General features: G+C 39.1%; 4 protein-coding genes across 4 annotated transcripts in view; 3 read left to right on the forward strand and 1 right to left on the reverse strand.

The window, feature by feature from the left end:
- The window catches only part of LOC117988377 (sperm-associated antigen 7 homolog), a 396,860-nt gene that overhangs the window by 329,283 nt on the left and 51,309 nt on the right, over nt 1–16,268 (forward strand). The gene's annotated exons all lie outside the window — the stretch shown is intronic.
- On the forward strand, nt 970–4,169 carry LOC117988491 (uncharacterized). Its single transcript, XM_069503137.1, has 4 exons — nt 970–1,035; nt 1,595–1,776; nt 3,030–3,157; nt 3,992–4,169. The coding sequence occupies exons 1-4, from the start codon at nt 999–1,001 to the stop codon at nt 4,167–4,169; spliced, it is 525 nt and encodes a 174-aa protein (XP_069359238.1). The 5' UTR covers nt 970–998.
- On the forward strand, nt 6,615–9,122 carry LOC138403268 (uncharacterized). The gene is made up of 3 exons (XM_069503138.1): nt 6,615–6,856; nt 7,609–7,890; nt 8,969–9,122. The coding sequence occupies exons 1-3, from the start codon at nt 6,615–6,617 to the stop codon at nt 9,120–9,122; spliced, it is 678 nt and encodes a 225-aa protein (XP_069359239.1).
- LPCAT (lysophosphatidylcholine acyltransferase) overlaps nt 10,002–16,268 on the reverse strand; it is a 50,559-nt gene continuing 44,292 nt past the window's right edge. The window contains exons 11-12 of the mRNA XM_069503015.1: nt 15,649–15,790; nt 10,002–14,343 (exon numbers count right to left, since the gene is read on the reverse strand). Of these exons, the coding sequence (XP_069359116.1) occupies nt 14,264–14,343; nt 15,649–15,790 (222 nt within the window). The 3' untranslated portion in view covers nt 10,002–14,263. The remainder of the gene's footprint in view (nt 14,344–15,648; nt 15,791–16,268) is intronic.

The following is a 16,268-nucleotide window of genomic DNA, read 5'->3' on the forward strand; positions in this document are numbered from 1 at the left end:
TATTTTCTTTTAAGCACACTGGAACACTGTTAAACCCCTAACAAAATTATTTTCGATTTACTCATAAATATCGAATTATAATAATTATTATTACCTACCGCACCTTGTGAAAATAATTTAATTGAACAAATAGTTTTAAATATGAGTAATTTTGTTATGAAATGTATTTTATATTTGGTTGGTGAGTATTTTTTTAACTGTCGCTTAGCATTAATGTAAATAAAAAATAAAAATAATTTATTTATTATTAATGTAAATAAACCTTTGCCCACGTAGTGTTTGGCACTCCTTAGATCTCAATTGATGATAAGTTACAATTCAGCCCAAGATGGGAGCGGGTTAACCTTGAAGGTTAACCCGCAATCCCAATCCGGCAGGATACCAGACTGAGCCAGTTTAGAAATTACTAGCTTTTGTCCACGACTTCGTCCGCTGAAATAATTTATATAGGCTCGGGGATAATGTACATAGTACGCGACCGAAAATAATGTACATCGGCCTTTAGAATGACATTTCGGCTTTGTAGAGCGTTGTCTCTGTCACTCATACCTATATGACATTTTGTCGGTCTCAACGACAGGGACAACGCTCTACAAATCTCCTATCTCCATCTAAAGGTCGATGTACATTACTTTCGGCCGTGCACTGTAGGTACTTAGCTATCTATCAGTGAAAGAATTTTCTAAATTGAATCATGAGTTCCGATGAATACGTTATTTTAATTATTATATTAAGTAATCCGGAATCAAAATCATGGCCCCCCACTATAAGACCGCGGCGTTCACCACTGCGCCAGAGAGGTCGTCAAAATTTCAGTCGTCATATTTTCAGTTTATGTCATCACTTTGACCTCTAGCGAAAGAGATGATTTCCCAAAGATCAACGACATTTTCAAATCTCTTTCCGAAGACCCGAAAGATACAGGAGCCATCACAACACCAGCAGTTGGTGCAGGTGCAGTTGTCAGGAATATAGACATTGACTTGGAGACACTAAATATGAGTAAATTTCGTGAGAAGATTGAAGTATACAGCAGTGAGTATATTGTAGCATACATATTCGTCTTAAATATATAAAAGGAAAGGGTGACTGACTGACTGACTGATCTATCAACGCACAGCTCAAACTACTGGACGGATCGGGCTGGGTATGCAGATTATTATTATGACGTAGGCATCCGCTAAGAGAGGGTTTTTGGAAATTCAACCCCTAAGGGGGTGAAATACGGGCAATACGTAGTAATTATTATCTACTAGATGATGCCCGCGACTTCGTCCCGGGTCGTAAAAATCCCGAGGGAACTTTTTGATTTTCCGAGATAAAAAGTGTCCCTATGTCCTTCTCCGGGATGCAAGATATCTCTGTACCAAATTTCGTCAAAATCCGTTGAATGGATGGGCCGTTAAAGGCTAGCAGACAGACAAACACACTTTCGCATTTATAATATTAGTATGGAGGATTTGGTGCAGACCTTTATCCAGTAAAGGAAATAGCTCCCACGGGATTTTAAAAAAACCTAAATCCACGCAGACGAAGTCGCAGGCATTATCTACTTTTTAACAGTAGAACAACACAATAATAGAAAATCCTCCAGAGGCATTTAGCACGAATACGAGCGATGAAAACAACTTGCTGGTGAAGGACTACAACACCAGGAGACTGGCCTGGATTGGCAGCTGGAGCGTCTGGTCCTGGGCGAGCAAGGTGCTGGTGCAGACCAAGATCTACGACCTGATGCTGCAGACGATATACATGGCGCGACATAAGATCAAGCAGGTTTTTAAGCACTTATTTTAATAGCCAACAAAACATCTTGTACGGGAGCAGTGTGCTGACGTATGCGTACGACGTATCGGAAGATTTTCTTTCAAGCGGGTGTTATGCTTGGACCCCGGCTGGTCCAACCGTTGTATTCTTGAAACTTATATATCTGGTTCTGGAGGCACGGGAGTGCCCCCGCCAAGTCGAGCTAAGGCATAAATCTGCCACGTTTTAACTCTAAATAAAATCTGAGCAAAGTCTCTCTCGATCTCAAGCTAACAGTAATACAAAAACAATGTAAGTATATCTAATCAAATCAAATCAAATGGTTTCATATATCTAATCAAATAAAATAAAACCATTTGATTAATTTTCATTATTATTATATCTTATTATCAATGGTTAACAAATAAACTATTAATAAACTTAAATCTAAAACCTCGTCGAGACCACCGCAGCGAGGCATTGATCATTTAATCATTTGATTTGATTTGATTAATTATGATATATTATGATCTAATAATATAAAAGCGAATCGAAGGTGTAGGGGTGATAGCATATACTTAGTATTTAACACTTCGGCCTTCTATTCTGGGTTCTGGGTGTCCATGATTCCATCTCGGACACGCATCTCTAACTTTTCAAAAATCAGAGTTGTGTGCATTTTAAGCAATCAAATACCTATCACTTAATTTAACGATGAAGGAAAACATCGTGAGGAAACCTGCAGTTACGCAACTTATGAGTACGTGCCCGGGATCGAGCCCCGGATCCCCCGAGTATGAGGTGACTAGGCTATCACGCTTTTGTTTGAATAATAAATTGATTTTTTTTTTTTTTTTTTTTTTAATACAATAAAACTTAAAGCTAGCCTTATCTAATTACTATATAAATCATGACCGCGTGGAATGGTGCCAAGAATACTGGCTGCATTTCCGCGCTGGACAGCCAGGCTGATCCGCTGCGCAAAAAATGAGCCAGCCCTTCTGTCACCAGTTGAGGCTATTAATCGCGGTGAAATGTCTCGTAAAAAATTTTTAGCACTAAGACTCCATGGCCCCAGGGTCTCCACGGCAAACGGCACAAAAATGTAACTCTCTATAAGAGAGGCATACTTGCGCCGCTTGCCGTTATATATTTATTTGTATTGGATTAATAAAGAATGTTTTGAAGCTAATTTCTTCGGACAAAGCCCTCGTATAATTATGATAGAACTTCACTTAGGTATAGGTAAGTTCATTTAATCATTAATTATTTTACGTATTCAGATAGAGAATGACCCGTACTACAACCCGGGGGACACGTCGTATCGCCTCGCGTTCATCTACCGGAATCTTCTGCGCATCAACAAGAAGGTGCAGGATGCTTTCATGACGATGAAGAAAAATCTACGAAAGTAAGTACTAAGTATGACACAACGCTCACAGACGAAGTGAAGTGGCGTGTATTTTATCACCTAACCTATCTAATGAAAATGTAAATTCTCAGTGCTTGAAAACCAAAGTCTTCGATGACATATGGATCCGAGACATGGTCGCTACTATTGGCCTCATAAGAAATCTCAAAGTGGGCGATGGAGAGAGGTATATTTCTCTACGTGATCAAATCAGAAATGAGGAGATCCGTAGGAGACCCAGGGTAACCTACGTAGCTCAACGGCTCTACCTAACTCTCCACTCCTCTTGTCACTTACCGCGCTGCAATCTACTCGACTTTCAGTCGCTCGCCGCGTCTCGTCTCTTCTCAACGCGTTAGATAAAAAGTTTTGCTAAATAGAATAGCGCTTGACCAAGTGCAATGATGAGAACTAATTTACACACTTGCCTAGAAAGTGCCTATTTGTAAGTTTTGTGCTTTTACGTTGGCACAAAACATTTTAAGTAGACTTACTTAAGTTAGATTTTAAGATTTTACCTGTTTTTGTAAACCGAATTCTATTCTACCCTATTTAAATTAAGTCGATATAAATGACAAGATATGGTCAAGCGAATAAAAATTTTCACGGTTTTGGAACCAAATAAATCAGCGCCACCTCTTAGATTGACGACCCGATTGATTGATGATGAACGACCCCTTTGAAATCCAGACGTCACTGAGGTTGCATTGGTGCTAAAGCACCACTGAGTCGGTGCCATTTTGTTTGTTCAATAGCCCTGTCCATACGAAGTAATATATAAGTCAATGGTCAGCGTAGTGCATATACCTACCTAATGAGTTTTTGTTGGAACAGAGGCTGGCCGCTCACACGTTTCCTAGTGTTGCATCACAAGGTCGTCAAGCTGCACGTAGACTTCCTGTACCTGTGGTGGGTGATGGTGAGGCTCAACGAGCGCTACGAGTACCGCCATGGCATCCTCAACACCAAGCCCGAGCCCGGGGCTTACTTCTATCCGTCGGGTGGACCTTAGAAATATAATAGAAACATTTTATAGTACCTAATGTATAGGGCCTGAAAATGCTTGCCGCACCAACTCGTTCTTTCATAAGTTCTTTTTACTAATGGTTGTCTGGAAAAGATTGATTTACCGATGAGAACGCCTTTGGCAGCTTTTTTCGATGTTTTCACTTTGTGTGTTAAAATATTCTGCAATAGGTACCTAAGTAAAATATTCTGCAATAGGTACCTAAGTAAAATAAATAAAAATAATAATAAAGATTTTTTATTCAAATGAACATTTACTTGCGCTTTTAAATCGTTACTGAACCTACCACCTGCTTCGAAATGCCTGCACTACCGAGAAGAACCAGCAAGAAACTCGTCGGTTGCTCTTTTCAGAAGCATATTTTTAAAATATTGTTTTACTTGGTCGATCACTTGACAAAATTCCGATGACTAGTGATCAACTATGGCTGAATATTGCATTTCAAGGTTTCTAACCTTAAATACCTACTCTACAGTCTACTTACATAGATTTTTATACAAAGTAGTGTGCAACTATCACAGAGAATTGCAGCTATCCAAGTGTCACCCCTAAAGACTCACGCACAGTGGCGGATTTGCCCTAAGGCCCAGTAGGCCCGGGCCTAGGGCGGCTAGCAAAAAAAATTGCGCCTGCTGCGCTCGCGCTCCTATTGGATTGTATTTTACTGACAAATCAAAAGGTAAATTTTTAATCCCCCCCCCCCCCTCTCCCCTTCTCCCCCAATCAACTCATGGCTACGACTATGATTAATGGGTGTTGAGAAAGGAGCGGCTTACGAAATCCGAGGCCTAGGGCGGTCCAGACTGCAAATCCGCCACTGACAGTGTCGGATTTGCCCTAAGGCCCAGTAGGCCCGGGCCTAGGGCGGCTAGCAAAAAAAATTGCGCCTGCTGCGCTCGCGCTCCTATTGGATTGTATTTTACTGACAAATCAAAAGGTAAATTTTTAATCCTCCCCCCCCCCCCCCTCTCCCCTTCTCCCCCAATCAACTCATGGCTACGACTATGATTAATGGGTGTTGAGAAAGGAGCGGCTGGTACTTACGAAATCCGAGGCCTAGGGCGGTCCAGACTGCAAATCCGCCACTGCTTACGCATGCCGGCTGAGTGTGAGAAGCTCAATCTTCCTCGCAATTTTTCGCCCGATCGAGTTAGTACCTACTCATATACCTGGGTACTGTTATGTACCTATGCTTGCATGCGGTCAGAACGAGCGGTCTTTTTGTCAATCGGTGTCGTTACATAATATGTATGTCCGATTCTACCACCCGACTGTGTTGACTATGTGTATTGCAAGTAGCAAACCTATACTTGAGGTCAGTAGCGTGCATGTCATAGAGGCATAAATGCACTGCTTACCCCAATTGTAAGCTCAATGCATATTTTTCATTATGACCTGCCAGTAAACAGGTTCCTACCTAACTAATGCCTACCCTACCGGGCGTGGTGCGTCTTTATTTATTAATCAATGTAAATTATGGCGCAAACTGAAAACCAGCGCTGAGCAGTGTGAGCGGTGCTCGGCTATGCTGAGTTTGCGACCTTATTGTATATTGTTAGTTTTTAGTTTAGATATAATATTAGATAAAAACATTGTACATACTTACTACTAGCAATAATGAAACAATAAACGATATTTATTATTATTATTATTACCCTGGCTTCAAACCCTGTGCACGCCACTGCTTGAGGTGCTGAGTTGACTATGTGTATAGCAAGTAGCAAACCTATACTTGAGGTATAGGTACTGCATATAAGTGCCGCAAATTGCTAATGCGCCTGGTGGCCATTTTAGTGACGTCAGCACTAGACTGAAGTTTCGAGCCTATGGTATATTTTACTTAAATATACGTAAAATGACGTCATACTGTATGTTAATGAGACATGGTTCCAGCTCAATAGCAATTTGCGGGACTTATAATTGAAATGTTTATGTAGATATATTAGCGAAATAAAAATTTAATGAACACCAGGATTTTATTACATACGTACCTATTAAATGTAAAATTAGTACTTAACAATTTTAGTTTCAATTATGATGCCATGTTATACACCGTCGTAACTGACAGCAAAAAATGAGAAAGCTCATAATAAAATGCATATTTTCATCATTTACGTTCATCACTCGTAAGTTTAATAAAAAGTTACACTATATGGCTTCAGATTGCTTGTACGTACAAACAAGGGCTACCTTTTGTGATATTCTTTTTTGTATGATCAACCCTTCGCCGGCTCACTGCAGAACAGAGAGAAGAGTTTGGCTCTAGTCTACCACGCTGGCCATGTGCGGATTGGTAGACTTCACACCTCCGATTATAAGGCGGATGTCCTAACCACAGCTTTCTTTTTTGTATAGTGTTTTGTATTAACCCAAAAAGTATAAATATCTCTTCTTTCTGCGAAGTTGGTCTTTCTTTCAGAAGTTAATTTCATGAGATCCGAAAACGTTTTCCCAAACACTTCACTCGCGAGTGAGAACATAACAAATATATTAAAAACCAAAGTGTTAGTAAGCACTACGGACGAGAATGACATAAATGATTTGTACTACAACAATACAAACCTATCCGAGGAAGATTATGTGGACTTCAGCTTACTACACCCGGACAGAGCCCAAGATTTGTATAAAATAGCGAAGAAGAAGAATTTAATGGCCGAAATTGAATTTAACAAGTAAGGATTTATAACTATACCTACACATAGTCGATCTGTCTATCTATGATCTAGTCATAGTCTGTTGATTCGATTCGACATTTTATTATTGAACAACTCGATCTACTTATGTTCGATCGACTTAGCGTTTACAGTAAGCGCTAAAAAGCGATTAAGATTCAGTACATAAGTGATTACTGCAACTTTGTCATATTACAACAACTAGCTCGCGACTTCGTCCATGTGGACTACAAAAATTTCAAACCCCTTAGGGGTTGAATTTTCAAAAATCCTTTCTTAGCGGATGCCTACGTCATAATAGCTATCTGCATGCCACATTTCAGCCTGATCCGTCCAGAAGTTTGAGCTGTGCGTTGATAGATCAGTCAGACAGTCAGTCAGTCAGTCAGTCACCTTTTCCTTTTATATATTTAGAGAAGAAGATAGACTACCTACTCGCCCGGCTTCCAACACTACCGCCTGGCTGTACCGAGCCCACTATGTGTATAGCAACATAATATGACAGCTAACAAAGTGATCCTCTAAGGGATTCTTTTTTCTCTGGAGGTACGGAACCCTGAAAATGGTATCTGTTGTCTTTAATACAGGGACCATGTTGAATTTAACCCTTGAGCGTTGGCTGGGCAGTGCGTATTCATGCGTTACCTATAAGGTAAGTGAGATAGAGTACAAGAGAGAATTTGTAATCTCGTACCGTGTCTCGCTAATTCATCAATTAGAAAGAAAATACCTCACAGCTTTTTTTTATTCAGAACGGTGGGCCGGCAAGCCAGACAAAGTGGAAGGCTCCCCAAGGAAGAAGCATACTGGCAAAACCCGTTCTTCGTCAGCAAGGCTATAGACCTGATGGCTCAGTCGGTCTACGCGACCAGAATACGCCTGCGAGAGACCAGAGAACTGAGAAAGAAATTGGCCTCTCTGACCGAGTACCGTATAGCGTTAATGTACGGGTCCTTGATGCAACTGAGGATCAAGATGGATAACCTTTACACTACGATGAAAAAGTTCGTTCCTAAAAACACAAAGTTTATGTGGTAGGTTACCTAGTTTAATTTTAAGGTTCCGTACCAGAAGAGTGCCAACCCCTACTATTACGTTTACTAAGACCCTATTCATCATCATGATCAACCCATCGCCGGCTCACTACAGAGCACGGGTCTCCTCTCAGAGACAAGGATTTTGACCATAGTCTACACGCTGGCCATGTGCGGATTGATAGACTTTACACACCTTTGAGAACATTATGGGGAACTCTCAGGCATGCAGGTTTCCTCAGGATGTTTTCCTTCACCGTTAAAGCAAGTGATATTTAATTACTTAAAACGCACATAACTCCGAAAAGTTGGAGGTGCGTGCCCGGGATCGCACCCCAGACCTCCAATTAGAAGGCGGACGTCCTAACCACTATATGCTATCACAGCTTAGCTTAAGCCCCTATTACCAGAGATAATTTATTAACAAGGTACTGCGTAATAAATAATCTCTGCTATTACTAAGCCTCCGTTGTCCGTCCGTCTGATTGTCTTGTGAATTTTCAGATTGTGTAGGTATTTCTATTGCCGCAATTGTTGTGATTGGCTGAATTTACGGTATTCTTTTTGCAACAATGCATTGTAGCCAATAGTGCGCGAGTGTCGGCCGATCAGACCCCATTGCAGTCGTCACAGTCTAACCGTCATTCTACCGTATCGAGCCACAGGTCTCTAGGGCTTCCAAGATGGTCAAGCGGCGTGACGGCAAGCACGTCGTGCTCGATGGGATTTTATATTTCTGCTTGACGCGAAATTCGTTCAGTATTCGAGAAATAAGAAAAATGCCTTTTACTAGCTGAAGCTGCTTGAGCAAACAAAACAAAACTATATTGTACCCGGCAAACAACTTGGGCATGCAGCAGTGTAGTGACTAGTGGGAGAAAGTTGGCGAATCCGGGAAGCGAAGGTCGACGTATCAACCAATCGCGTGCACTCACGCCGATTAATCAACCAATCGCGTGCACCCGCCATTCGCCAGCCAATCGCATTAATACTCAAGTTGTTTGCCGGGCACTGTACCATGCCATTAAGCCGCTCGAGTGTCCCGGAAACTCTAAATAAAGTAGTTTCTCTTTGCCAGGTACTTGGTGTTGTACGAGCGATGCTTATCGTTTAACGTGGACATATCGCAGATGGTGAAAGATATGTTTCAGTTGGAGACGGACCTCCAAGCAGGGGCTATAGAGCCAGAGTTCCCAGACCCTAGAGGCCCGCCCCACGGTCCACCCACCTGACATAAACTGAAACTAGAAAGAAAGAAAGAAAAGACGTTTATTTACATAACTGTGCCACACATCACATCTTAAGACTAAGAGCTAGCTCCGGCGCTTCTTCCACCTGAGAAGCAAAAGAAACTACAGATTTTTCCACCCTCCCTACGCTTACATCATCATCATCATGATCATCTATATGTAAATGTCACTGACTGGTAAGCATCTCCTGGCTGGTAAGTTAATTAACTTTATTTAACAACAAGCTTATGCTCGCGACTTCGTCCGCGTGGACTACACAAATTTCACCCCTTTAGTTGAATTTTCAAAAATCCTTTCTTTGCGGATGCCTACGTCATAATAGCTATCTGCATCCCAAATTTCAGCCCGATGCGTCCAGTAGTTTGAGCTGTGCGTTGATAGATCAGTCAGTCAGTCACCTTTTCCTTTTATATATTTAGAATAAATGAGGCAAGCCTAGTCAAGTGATGACTAACAAGTCAGGCCTAGTCCTAGTCCTAGACCTAGGTCTACTTAATTGTTATTATTTGTTCTATATCTGTATTATTAATATTTTCTGTGTTCCTTATATAATTTATGTCAGCACTCAGCAACTTAAAGGCAATAAAATTTATGATTTGGTGACTGCTTTTTCCTGCATGGTTAGCAGTGGGAGGGCGGGCGGTGCATTTCGCATGCTGCATGCTGCATCATACAGATTCGACTTATTTCAGCGGATTATAGCAAATTAAGCTTTTGGTTCATTGTATATCATGGACTTCCGCAAAGGAACGCCTGCTTCTATACAACATAGAATAGGTATACGATATATGTATACCAAGTTTATTACCTACCTAATTTAAATTTTTGTAAGTAGAAAAGATAAGAAACCAAGCATCAATATTAATTTTCAAAATTTTATTATAAAAAAAGTTAATACGCCTCGGTACAATAAAATTAAAAACAATAACAAAGGAATGCTACGTATACAATACTTTCACATTAATCAAATAAATCTCATTAAATATAATTTCTTATGGCTTCAGTACACAATATACTTAGACCTGCCATTCTAGTTTAGAGAGTGTACAACAGAATTAGCCACAATGCCTCTATTAGATTAACTACCTATAAATATAAATAAATACTTAAGCTAACATTGGTACTGATTCTGAGCACAACCTAATTTTAGAGTATTCGCATCCTCTTCTTACTAATGTAATATGAAAAGGACAGGCGCAGTTTGCCAGTTTTAAATTTAATTTAATGTAAAACCCGTGATTTTAGCGCGCAGTCGCGAGCCTACTGTTTAAATTTGTAGCGTGCACTAAAATTTTGTCTTTAAATGTAAAGTTCATGTTCTGTCCCTTTTTAGCATTGTTAAAAAGAAAAGGATGCAGATACTCTAAAAGTTTAGAGAAAGACAACAGAATCGGTGCCATTAAGTTCTTAAATACTTACATTTCTACGAGATTGTAATACAAATAATACCTCCTTTAATACTTATATTTATAGCAAGTAGCCGGCAGGAAATATTGTACATGGACCTTTAGAAAGACTTTTTCGGTTTCGTAGAGCGTTGTCTCTGTCACTCATACCTTTGACGTTTTGTCGGTCTCAACGACAGAGACAACGCTCTACGAAACCATCTCTTCATCCATCTCTTTCTAAAGGTAAAATATTTTCTGCAAGGTATTGTACACATTGTTTAAACCTCTACTGAGTATTAAGATGAAGGTAAACAAGAAATTAAGAGCCTCAATAGCTCAATGGGTAAAGGAGTGGACTGAAAACCGAAAGGTCGACGGTTCAAACCCCGCCCGTTGCACTATTGTCATACCTACTCCTAGCACAAGCCTGACGCTTAGTTGGAGAGGAAAGGGGAATATTAGTCATTTAACATGGCTAATATTCTTTAAAAAAAAATATATATATACTAGTAACTACCCAAAAGGGGATTTTTGATTTTAGCAAGAATTTTCGAATCCTTTTCGAATCCAATGCACCCCCAACTCCACGCAGTCTTGTTTGTCCTGTCCCTAGTATTGTTTGTAAAGCGCGAAGCCAGAAGCTCGCGAAGGAGGTTCTGCCCCCCAATTGTGTAAGATTCCCCGCAATCGTCAAGAAATTCTGCCCTTTGATTGGCTGTGAAAAAATGTAAACAGCGAATCAACCAATCAAAGGGCAGAATTCCTTCACGATTGTGATAGCGATGAAATAAAATAGGTAAAACCACGTGCGAAGCCGGGCGCGTTGTCAAATAAATTAATAATTTTAAATAGCATCTTCACCGCTTCCTAACCCTACATTAATTACATAATACAAAGACAATTGCTTAAACTTATCACATTTAAAGAATGGCTTGCCAAATCTATATTTATATAAGGATGCGCAGTTACCATTTTTACTATTTACTAAATAATATTAAATAATATTTACAGTAATGATGTATTTTCAAAAATGATTATTATGTGACTTAACACACCTTTAAGAACATTATGGAGAACTCTTAGGCATGCAGGTTATTTCACGATGTTTTCCGCCACCGTTAAACGCACATAATTCCGAAAAGTTAGAGGTCCGCGCCCGGGATCGAATCCCCGACCTCCCGAATAGGAGGCGGATGTTGTAACCACTAGGCTATCACCGCTTTTTTAATTGAATCTTAGTCCCACTCTTAGTTTGCACACATTATGTTCCTGGCATATTTCGATGCCAGCCTCGTGTGATGCAGACTATGCGATTTGCCAAGCTCTAGCCAATGAATTCTTTAACGCTCATACCTCAGTTAAATAATTCGTTGGCCAGATCTCGTTTCTCGTTTTTTTTTTTTTTTTTAGTTTATTACTTTTCCCTGAATTTTCTCTCCCCCAGTCGAGTTTTTTTGTTATTCTTATGTGTATTCTATCTGTGAAAACTTGTCATTAGCTTTAATCTTCTTCTGTTTTTACATATTAATTTTTTCATATTAGCTGTAAGTTTTCCTGTTAAATAAAATAAAATAAAATAAAATAAAATAAAATAAAATAAAATAAATAAAATTAGATTTTTAAGTACACCAAAACTTCAATATACATTATCATACACATTTAACACATAACAATTTTGCTCAGTATTCGAACCCGCGACTCTTAAATTACGTGTTACGTTCACTAATACAGTAATTATTATAATAATTGAACTATACCTTAAAAACAATATTAATTGTTCAATGGTTCTCTACTGAGTATTCACAATCCCTACGTCTGCAGAACTACTACTATATTATATCAAATTAGATAAATAATTAATTATAGTACAGTATGTCCACTCCACTCCACTCCACTCCACTCCATGAGTGAGGAGCACGACCTCCGTGTATAACAAGTGTCCGTTAAAATGTGCTAAATAACGTTGGTTACGCTCTCATCCGATCCGAGTCCGTGAAAATACGTTCCTTTTTATTTTGTATGGGAGCTTATGACATATGCCGTAGATATTTTTTATATGCGTGTTTTCACGGATTCGACTGTCAGACTGTCCCTTACTACTCGAGTCACTAAAAATATTAATACCTTGCCGACGCTAGCGCCATTTTGGAGGGTTTTTGAACTATTGCGTTTATAGCTGGACACTTTTTTAACTTTTCCCCCATAAGAGATCGTGCTCCTTACCTCTACACTCCATAATCTCGTGACAATAAAGAAAAGAATCGAAAATGACAGCGCCAATCATTCCTTTTCACTCGCACACTCTGCTAAGCTAGCGTGAAAGTGAGAGGGAACGATTGACGCCGCCATTTTCGTTTCGTTTCTTTATTGCCATGAGTTATACCTATACAATTAAACTACGAAAAATAGCTTACGCAAATGGACGCGTTTCATGAAAAACCAGCAGGCTTAGTACGAGATTGTACAGCTCGACATCGTTGGTAGATTTCGAATATCGTAATTTTCTCTCTTTTTGTTACTTCCATATTTACAAAACTCTTGTAGTCTCTCTCTCTCTCTCTCCCTCCCCCCCCCCCCCCCTCTCAGTCTTTTTCTCTGTAGTAAGGAAAAAGTGTAATAATTTTATTTATATTAATTAATACTTGATGAAAGTTAGTATTTGTTACGCTTTGGGCCATTGATTTACTCATTATAATGTACTTATTATTTGGGAATTTGTAGCAACTATGTGCACCCATGCAGAATGTTATATGAGGCTCAGACAGACGAAAGTAAATTTTACCCAATTAGACTCGGAAACTTCGCTTTGCTCAATCAAAAATCGGTACTACTAAATGACGACTTTAAACATGGAACTTAAGGTTTATTTTACTCTACGTTCCGTCTAACGTTATAGTATTTCGATACTAGAAATCGAAAAACGTTGTCGAGATGTGCATACTTGTACTAAGCCTACCGATTCAAACAATTGCAACGATCACTAGTATTTGGATTGTACTACACACAAAGTATGACTATAGCGTGAAACAAACTATGGGACGCGTCCGTAAGCCGCGGCTGACAGGCGCGACTGTGCACAGTCATTCGAAACGCGGCTTGTGAGATATTTCTCGGACGCCCCAGCGCTCAAGAGCTCGCTTTAGAGCCTCAATAGCTCAATCGGTAAAGGAGTGGACTGAAAACCAAAAGGTCGACGGTTCAAACCCCGACCGTTGCACTATTGTCGTACCTACTCCTAGCACAAGCTTGACGCTTAGTTGGAGCGGAAAGGGGAATATTAGTCATTTAACATGGCTAATATTCTTTTTTAAAAAAAAAAAAAAAGAATTTCTCGGATGCCCCAGCGCTCAAGGTTACGTCCGCGACTTACGTCCTACAGTATTATCTATGTACTAGCTTATGCTAGCGACTTCGTCCGCGTGGACTACACACATTTTAAACCCCTATTTCACCCCCTTAGGGGTTGAATTTTCAAAAATCCTTTATTAGCGGATGCCTACGTCATAATAGCTATCTGCATGCCAAATTTCAGCCCAATCCGTCTCGTAGTTTAAGCTGTGCGTTGATAGATCTGTCCTTCATATATTTAGAACCTTAGACCTTTTCCTTTATATATTTAGACTATCCAGATACCTATAAGTCGCGGCTGACGGACGCGCCCTACAATTTGTTTCAACCTTATAACTAACATCAAGGTACTTGGCTGCAGACTGTCGGGATGTGAACAGGCGACCCTCACTGCACTTTCTTCTGTGGCGCCTCTACGAAATTTAACGAGAAATCCGACTCGTTCTGGAAGAATGACATAAAGTCCTCTGAAAAAAAAAATGTTAGTTAATACCTTGTTCGTACTCATACGAAATGATCATTTATTCCAAAAAACAAAGGAGTTTTTTTTATTCTATTATATAATTTTCTTTAGATATAACCTATTTTGTTTAACAAACCACTCCACCGACTTCGTCCGCGTGGATTTAGGTTTTTAAAATTCCCGTGGGATCTCTTTGATTTTTCGGGATAAAAAGTAGCATAATATGTCCTTCCCCGGGATGCAAGCTATCGCTGTACCAAATTTCGTCAAAATTGGTTGAACGGATGGGCCGTGAAAGCCGTGATGGGCTGTAGCAGACAGACAGACGGACATTGGATGGACGGACGGATGGATATTGTAATGCATGCTATAGTGTAATGTTCACTGTAGTATACTTTGTAGTGTTGTTGTTGCATACGATGTAGTGTATATGAGTACCCTTATTATAAATGCGAAAGTGTGTTTGTTTGTTGGTTTGTCCTTCAATCACGTCGCAACGGTGCAACGGATTGACTTGATTTTTTGCATGGGTATAGATAAAGACCTGGAGAGTGACATAGGCTACCCCCCTTTTTAACCGACTTCAAAAAAAGGAGGAGGTTATCAATTCGTCGGAATCTTTTTTATTTTTTTTATTTTTTTATTTTTTATGTATGTTCCCCGATTACTCGATGACGCCTGGACCGATTTTGAATATTCTTTTTTTGTTTGAAAGGGTATACTTCAAAGTTGGTCCCATTTAAATTTGGTGAAGATCTGATGAACATCTTCGAAGATAGATACTGGAACTCCTCAACGGATAAGAGTAAATTGCTCGCGATCAGTGTAATAGCTTAGTAAACAGTAGATTTTTAACCAGTCATAGCATAATTCCATGGGGCCACTAAAAATTGTGAAATAAAAATTTTTTACAAAAAAAATAAAAACCGACTTCGATACACAAACACTAAAAATTTAAAAATAATTTAATTTATTACCGAATATATTATGTATACAAGAGTTAATATAGTTCCATAATAATATTTTTTGGGGTCGGTGCCAATGAGGTGCCATTGTGGAGTCTCATAAAAATATGAAGTCTAGACGATTCGCGCAGCTGAAGCTAATTGGCACCGGCATCAAAAAATATTATTATGGAACTATATTAACTCTTGTATACATAATATATTCGGTAATAAATTAAATTATTTTTCAATTTTTTGTGTTTGTGTATCGAAGTCGGTTTTTATTTTTTTTTTGTAAAAAATTTTTATTATCCCGGAAAATCAAAGAGTTCCCACGGGATTCAGGGATACGGTAGTGTACTTACCGTAAGTAAGGTGGCCCTTGTCGTCGAGGTCGGCTTGTCGGAACGTGTTCTGCGCCTCTTCGTGCGAGAGACCAAGACAGCGCGTCGCTACCTCTTCGAAGTTATGCATCTTTAGCCGCCCCGTGCCCGTTGTGTCATATAACTAAAATATTGTTTGGGTATGGGTATTATCCAACAACGCACAACACTGCAAATACTTGCACGACCGACACTATATTTGCATATCCTATTTGTATGTTTAGACTTTAGACCAAAGAATTTTTAAATACCTACTAATACTTATGTAAGTTATAAGAATTATTACTTCTAAATCCATGCTTCAGACTATGTTGTACTTACTATAACCTGTTAATTTAAGTTTAATATGACATTCTTACTGATAATCGAAACTATTTTATATTAACATACTTGTACCTACTTAATATTACTAAATTATTAACAAAGAAGAAACTAATTGACATTATAACAAACTTAATTAATTAGTGCGATCAATAAATAAAAATAATTTCGATTCAAAATGAATGCCCTATATAATTACATGATAAAATCTATTATAAAATAATGTAACACGTAGTTTGCATGTAATTGTATAATAATTATATATTTAGCATGTATGTATT

The sequence above is a fragment of the Maniola hyperantus genome, chromosome 14 (genome assembly GCF_902806685.2).
Source record: "Maniola hyperantus chromosome 14, iAphHyp1.2, whole genome shotgun sequence".
In the NCBI taxonomy this organism is placed as follows: domain Eukaryota; kingdom Metazoa; phylum Arthropoda; class Insecta; order Lepidoptera; family Nymphalidae; genus Maniola; species Maniola hyperantus.

What these genes read in the sequence shown, in the direction of transcription:
- LOC138403268 (XM_069503138.1), top strand. Translation starts at nt 6,615, where the DNA reads ATGAGATCCGAAAACGTTTTCCCAAACACTTCACTCGCGAGTGAGAAC. An exon ending in GCCGAAATTGAATTTAACAA is followed by an intron (nt 6,857 to 7,608) that starts GTAAGGATTTAT and finishes TTTTTTATTCAG; the next exon opens with AACGGTGGGCCGGCAAGCCA. An exon ending in AAAAACACAAAGTTTATGTG is followed by an intron (nt 7,891 to 8,968) that starts GTAGGTTACCTA and finishes TCTCTTTGCCAG; the next exon opens with GTACTTGGTGTTGTACGAGC.
- LOC117988491 (XM_069503137.1), top strand. Translation starts at nt 999, where the DNA reads ATGAGTAAATTTCGTGAGAAGATTGAAGTATACAGCA. An exon ending in GAAGATTGAAGTATACAGCA is followed by an intron (nt 1,036 to 1,594) that starts GTGAGTATATTG and finishes AAAATCCTCCAG; the next exon opens with AGGCATTTAGCACGAATACG. An exon ending in ATGAAGAAAAATCTACGAAA is followed by an intron (nt 3,158 to 3,991) that starts GTAAGTACTAAG and finishes TTGTTGGAACAG; the next exon opens with AGGCTGGCCGCTCACACGTT.